The following is a 7,436-nucleotide window of genomic DNA, read 5'->3' as shown; positions in this document are numbered from 1 at the left end:
CAGTGTCAAATGAGTGTCAAATATAGGGTGTCAAAATAACGGGATCCATACCTCCATAGGTGCTTTCTTCTTTTTACATTGGAATGTGACCAGTAAATTCAATTCAAAAACTTCCTCCTTTGCAGAAAAACAAAACTATTTATTGAAATTACAGTAAACCAGATAATAGAAAAGAATAACAAAACCAACTAATTTGTTACACTTCTAACCCTTTCCTTTTCTTATAATAATCCTACGGACCATTTCAACTTATAAATATTATCGTGCTCCTATTCCATGAAACCTCAACTTTACCAAAGGTGGTCTATTCATTGCTAAAATCACTAATTATAAGGATTTTTCAAAGATAATTTTAAACTCCACAAAAGACAAATGATTAACCTAAATGCATCCTACCCAAAAACCCTAACATCGTCGACGATTTCCTAAAGAAATACTAACCTTAAAGATTATCCTCAATCGTCGTTGCTATCACCAACGCTTGTACCACCATGTGCTAATATCGAATGTTGTGTGTTATTGTCAAACTCCACCGCGTGTGTTGCTGTCAAGCTCCAGCTACTCACAAGCCCCACTAGCGACAATTGGAGAAGGTTGGTTTGAACATAAGTTTTGAGGATCAAGGGGCTTAACCCGCCCTAATTCAATGCCTACCTATTTAATGAGAGTTTTGGAATTAGAGGCTTTGGAAAAGCTACTAGAATGAGGGCCAAAAAGATGAGGTCTAACTCTATGAAAGGTCAGGTCTGGTCTGGCCTTGGGACTCTAAGATAAATTGACAATCCTACTTCTAAGTAGCGGACCGTGTCTTCTCTGGAAACAGAGTCGTGGCTAGCTTAAATAAGTGCGTTCGACTTCGCGTCGTACTGCAAGTTGTATTTTACATCTCTATAAATGACATTATCACATATTATAGCGCACACGTCATATACATGTGAATAATGTACAAAAGGCACATTTAGAAGTCTTTAATATTAGATTCCCACTGCAACGAGGCAGCATATATTACTTGGGTACCCGAGATTTTTTGGTCTTGGAATCTGACACCTTTTCTTCCTTTCACTAAATTAATTGTTATCTTCTCACAAGAAGGTTAAACAACCATTTCATTCTGTTCAAATAGGGTTGTAAATGTGAGAATAATACTAATCTCATGGAAGTTCATATTGCAACAAAGGTAGGCAAAGTCATCGATAGTTTTAACTTGTACAAACAAGGTGTATTGTATCAATAATTTCCAGTGATTATGCACAACAAAAGAGTATCAAATCACTATGCAGCCATCCAAATATGAAGTCCATAGGAAAATACTTGATAAAACTGATGGAGTTTGGATACAAGGTTTGTGTACGAAAATAAATGAAATAATAGCAATATACTAAAGACAGATATCTCCCATTTCAAATACAGGCCTGATAATAAAAATCACTGGACTACCAAGTATCAGTGAGTTGGCTCGTTTTAATCAGCGCGAGATTGGCCAGCCCGAGATGAGAGGATGATACCCACAATGAGGCCATAAAGCGCAAGAGCTTCAGCAAAAATCAAAATAAGAATCATACCAACAAACAGCTTCGGCTGCTGAGCATTAGCCCTGACAAAAAACAAATCATTTTAGTGTTCAAGTATTCGATCAGTTAACAATTACACATATTACATAGATCTATAAAGCAAACTATAATTTTAGCTGCGGAATGCAAAATCACACACATGCACACAAGATGGTAGAAAATCGATATGGCACGGCATAAAACAACAAAAAGTGGCGAATCGCACAAAAGGGAATGAATAAAGTATTCAAATAAACATTAAACATCTGAAAATGGCGGCAGAAGCAGGGTTATTTACATGAACCATCCATGGTCAACAACTATATAAAGAGGGAGAAGAGTAATAGCAGCTGAATTTCGATCAATATATCTTTTAGTTGGAAAAGAACATAAAATAGAGTATAAATTGCAAATTAGATTCTAAATTAGATAATTATCTCCACAAGAAACAAATTAATTTTGAATTGCCTTTCTAATAACAACCACTTAAAAAGTCAAAAGTAGGTTTCATTCACACAACATAAAGGATGGAAAGTCAATATAGCCATCTCCTCCCTAATTAAGTTGATAATATTTTACCCTTTCAACGTAAATAACATGTTAAGTAGAAAGAGACACATCAGGTTTCTTTCATCAACTCAATCCACTTAATCACACAAGCAACGTGAATAAAATATTTTATATGTCCACAAGTTAATAAAGACAAGATAAATTAAGACATATTCTGATATTACACTCGAACAACATATAATGAACAAACCAATACACAACATTTCGCAGCAGGAATTGAACTGAGCAGCAATCTCCACAAGCAGATATTTTGAAATAGTCCAATACACCTATTTAGCCTCCATTAATAATTACTAATTTCACGTCAGCAAAAAGAAAGCTTCATGTAAGCATATATAGAAATGATTATACAAAATCTATTAGAAAAAACAGAATGTGTGCAATGCAGCTAACCTTAGGTGAGGAGCACCGCATAGTTTTAATAGAAATAAAATAAATAGCACACTGATTCTAAAAAATGTCCCCCCTCTTAAACTTTAATGTAGTCCCTGATTTTAACGAGTTAAACATCTAAATCACAAAAACATGGTTCATACTCCTTTAGCTAACATTTTTCAGGATCAATAAGAAATGGTTTGAACAACAAAAGTGAATTGAAGAATATAATAGCACAAATGAAGGACAGAATTGTAAACACAACACATTTCAATGCTCTGAATAATATGAAAGGTTGCTCACCGGTTATTATTAAACAACAAGAAATATATGACTTTTAAAACATTCATAAGCAATATATACTCTACAAAACCACAATCTAATCAATTTCGTTGCTTGCAGTCATGAAAGAAACAAACGGACAAAACTTAGATGTAATTGTATTGTTCTCCAATCAAAACTGGAAGTTTTCCTAGATAATCTATGCAGGCTTTTCATGCAAATTTTTCTTACATGAATTAGTGAAGTAATTAAAGAACAACTTAAAATTAATACCAAACATGTAAGTTCTATGCTATTTATTTTTAATTTCCCATAAGTATCCTTCAAAAAAGGCAATCTTATTTCAAGATAGGTCGAGCACCAAATGTGAATACCTCTGCCAGCGGGAGTTCAAACCTTGATTCATCACATTATGGGATACAAACCTTTTTCCCCTAGACCCGATCCCGCATCATATTACATGAATAATTAATTATATTTTGCACACTATTTCAAAGGTCTTACTCTTTAAATTTGGGTTTAGGCATATTTCAACTAGGAAAACTAACTCATGAACAAGGTATACACCAAATTTATATACACTATTTCGACCATATCAGCATTCAATATGAAAGTGAGATTTGTGTCCCACATATACGCGTTACTTTCGTCATATTAGAATCAATATGAGATTTTTAATAATTACTACAGTTTCTATTCTACAAGTGCCCATAGGTATGAGGGGGAATTACCTAACACCAGCATCCCCAACAATTCCAATGGCCATCCCAGCAGAGAGGCCAGCAAGGCCACAGGCAAGGCCAGAGGACAAGTGGGCATAACCATCAAAGAGATAGTAAGACTTAGCCTTGGGGTTTATCCCGGTACTAATGATAACCGCAATAATCAACCCATAAATACCCAACACTCCAGCCATAACCACCGGCACTATCGACTTCATCACAAGCTCCGGCCTCATCACACCCATCGACGCCACTCCCACCCCACTCTTCGCAGTTCCGTACGCTGCTCCCATACCTTTGAATCGTCAAAAGGCAACAAATTAAATCATCATCATCATTATCATTAAATTGAACAAACCGAGAAGAAAGAGTGACGAACAGGAGAAAACGAGAGCCGCGGCAGCGCCGAGGAAGCCGAAGAAAGGAGCGGTTTCGTCGCCACTGAAACCTGCCATGGTTTGATTTGATTCCTCTGCTACGGTGATGAAACTTTCTCTCCTTGTTCTTTATGGAAGAAGAAGAAGAATGATGAAATTGATTGGGTTTGTGGAGATCGGATCAAAGTGTAGTGTTGAAATGAATTTTGAAGAAGAAATTATTATTTGGATTGGTACAGGTGGAGACAGATTGCGGTGTAAGAGCGATGGGTCGTGTTCGGATTTTACTCTAATGCCCTTCTTCTCTTCCGAGGGCATTTGTCTTATCTTACTGTAATAATGGGCCCACCCTCAATATAACGTAGTTGAGAGGGAGGGCTCGGCCTTCTCTTTTGCTTGGGCTAAATTATGCAATTCCCGTTGCCAAAATCAGAAAAAAAATAATAATTTATGTTTCCTAAAATTTGAATTACACAAAAAATGATATGTGCATAAAAGACCATTTTAATAGAATTTTTTCTTGTCTTACCTCATTTTAGAACGTGAAGCTTTGATTGTTTCTTCTCTTAAAGAGTGTATCTTGTTGATGAGAAGGGAAGATCCTTATGCAAAACTTTTCCAAAGTTAAGTCAATAAAAGAGTTAGGATCTATTATATGAGAATAATTATCGAGTATCAAGCTTGAAGTGAGTATCTCTTGAGGTTATTTTTATATTTATAGGATCAACATGGGTTGTGGACNTATGTCTCTTTTAGAACAATGTTTATCTAGAGAATATAAGAACATTCTAATAATAATAATAATAATAATAATAATAATAATAATAATAATAATAATAATAAAGGATAAATAATAACAAATATTCCAAACTACAAATATTTAGTTTTAATATGTAAATATGGTTCAAATAGGTGTAGGTTTGGGTTGCTTCATAATGAAGAGTTTAAATGGTCTTATTGGGTTGTGCACTTAATATGTCTTTTGGGCCGAGTAGGAACGTAAGCCTCGTAGTCTAAGGAGTTTAGTTTGGGTAGAGTTGTGTGGCTTGCAAATGGGTTGGTCATTCAGCCGAGTTCATAGTTAGGCCATTTGACCATGCTTTGTAGGTGGATTGGCCTTGGGGCCGAGCTCTAATGTACAATTTGGCCTCGAGGTCAAGCTTTCTCTAGGCTTTTAAGTAATTCCAGCCTCGTGGCTTAGCTCTTATTTGAGCTTCAAAATAATTTTGCCTTCGTGATCGAGATCTTATTTGGGCTTTAAAGTAATTACAGGCTTGTGGCCAAGCTTTTATCTGAGCTTTAAAATAATTATGGTCTCGTGGTCGAGCTTTATCTTAATTTCAAAATAATTTTGGCTTCGGCATCGAGCTCTATCCACAACTTCAAAATAATTCTGGCCTTGTAGTCGAGCTTTATCTGAGCTTCAAAGTAATTATAGCCCCGTGGTTAGGCTCTCTTTAAGCTTAAAGTGGTATGGACTCAAGGTTGAGCTCTCTTTGTATTTAAAGTATTATGGTCTCAAGGTCGAGCTATCTCTAAGCTTAAAGTAATATGTCCTTAAGGACGAGCTTTGTCTAGCTTAAAGTAGTATGGCCTCGAGACCAAGCTCTCTTTGAGCTTAAAGTAATATGGTCGCGAGGCCAAGCTCTCTCTTAGCTTAAAGTAATATGGCCTTGGGGCTAAGCTCTCTTTGAGCTTATAGTAATACAACTTCGGGGCCGAATTCATCATTAGCTTATGAGTTAAACATCTTATCGGTCCCAATAAATTATTAGCCTATGTGCTAGAGTTTATGAGTGTTATTCCGTAAACTTAAGTGTAGGGCTGTCAAAGTGAGTCAACTTGGTTCATATAGGTTGGCTCACCGCAAGTTGAGTTAAAAATGAGTCAGTTTAACTCGAATCACTTTTTGGTGAACCAAAATTTTGTAACTCAATGTTAACTCATTGGCAAGTGTACCAAATCGTTCAAGTAATGTATCGATAAAATCGGATATTGTTTCCCAAGAGACTCGTGTAACACAAAACAATCATATAATTGTTTAACCAATAGAGACTAAAGAATGATTTCATGAAATGGGTTTTTGGGTGCAATTAAAATAAAATGATGCATAAATAGTAAAGTAAACTTTTGTAGCTAAAACACTTGAAAATGGAATTAGATTAGAAATTATATAAGTTGGTATTGTTGGGATAAGATTTCACCTACTTCACTCCTATTCATGTAAAAGTACATCTTCTTCATTAATATTCTAACGTCAATCTACTAGTTTACTCAAAACCTAATCCCTTGGTAGAAAGAGCCTAGACTTTTTTTATTAGACTTCAATCTCTTAAAAACCATAATAAGTAACTCCGCTTTAAGAATTAAGATTTAAGACAACTAAAGGTCTAAGTTCTATTCTTAGATACAATTTCCTTTAGGTATCTTATTCCAAGTCTAGGTTAACAAGACACTTTCCAATGTCAAACAAACCAAGTAGCAAGCTATGAGTGGCCAAACCATAACAAGCATTAAGTGAAGGGACAAAATTACTAGCATTCAATGAAAGAGACAATAAATATATTCAAAACATCTTTATATTACATAAGAGTTAAGTAGTTACATTTATCCCGAACAAGAATGAAGTTAGCTTTCCATTGTCATAGAGAGCTTAAGCTTACAAATAGAAGAAGTGGAAGAAGGTGGAGACCCAAGGAAGAAGAAAAAAATGTTCCCACACACCAAAGTCAGCCTCTAAACGCTCCTGAAGAGTGTTTTCATGTCCAACTTCCAAAAGATCATACTCCACTCACGTTTTAGAGCTAAATAGGTCAAGTGGCGCTCAACGCCTAAACATGGGCCACCTAGGCGTGAGGTTTACGCATCAAGTGGCACTCAACGCCCTTGGGTGGTGCCTAGGCCCAAGCTTTGTGAGTCATCTGGCGCTTATCGCCCTTGGAGGGACGCCCAGGCGTGAGTTTTGCAAACCATCTGGCGCTCAACACCCTTGGAAAGGCGCCTAGGCGTGAGCATTGCGAGACATCTAGTGCTCAACGCCCTCGGAGGGTGCCCAGGCATGATTATGAACTTCTTCAGGTTCAAGTTTTTGTTGTTCTTCCTATTTGTCCTAGGTGCCAGTGCCTTGCTTTGATATAAAATTTTCTTCTAACTGATTTAAACACATAAAAGAGGGGATTAATGGTCAAATTGAATCATTACAGCTTATAATATCAATTATATATTTATGTTATGAATGTTGAGTCTATGAAAATAATTTTTTTCTTTTGCTTTGTATATTTTCCAAACGTTCGCAACAGAGTTGTCATTGGTCCTCAGGTATGTATTTGGTCATTTCAAATTGTAGAAACATATTGTCATTAGTTATTGGTTTTTCTATAACTTGATTTGTAATGATATTTGCAGTTTGGTCCGAGTTGGTTATCTGTCTACCCCAAAGGACTTAGAAAATTGCTCCTTCATATCAATACAATATAATTTAATTTAATTTTACATTTTAAATTTAATAACTAAATTTAATTTTTTTTCTTTTTATAAATATCTTTACAATTAAATATAAC

At 35.6% G+C, this 7,436-nt stretch overlaps 1 protein-coding gene across 1 annotated transcript; it reads right to left on the bottom strand.

Moving 5' to 3' along the window:
* Positions 1-1,262: 1,262 nt before the first annotated feature.
* On the bottom strand, positions 1,263-4,135 carry LOC106779997 (V-type proton ATPase 16 kDa proteolipid subunit-like). The gene is made up of 3 exons (XM_014668230.2): positions 3,879-4,135; positions 3,509-3,794; positions 1,263-1,594 (listed from the first exon to the last, which is right to left on the bottom strand). Exons 1-3 carry the CDS (start codon positions 3,952-3,954, stop codon positions 1,462-1,464), a joined length of 495 nt encoding a protein of 164 aa, XP_014523716.1. The 5' UTR covers positions 3,955-4,135; the 3' UTR covers positions 1,263-1,461.
* Between the last annotated feature and the right edge of the window lie 3,301 nt (positions 4,136-7,436).

The sequence above is a fragment of the Vigna radiata genome, unplaced genomic scaffold (genome assembly GCF_000741045.1).
Source record: "Vigna radiata var. radiata cultivar VC1973A unplaced genomic scaffold, Vradiata_ver6 scaffold_565, whole genome shotgun sequence".
In the NCBI taxonomy this organism is placed as follows: domain Eukaryota; kingdom Viridiplantae; phylum Streptophyta; class Magnoliopsida; order Fabales; family Fabaceae; genus Vigna; species Vigna radiata.
This window is presented reverse-complemented; position numbering and strand designations above follow the sequence as displayed.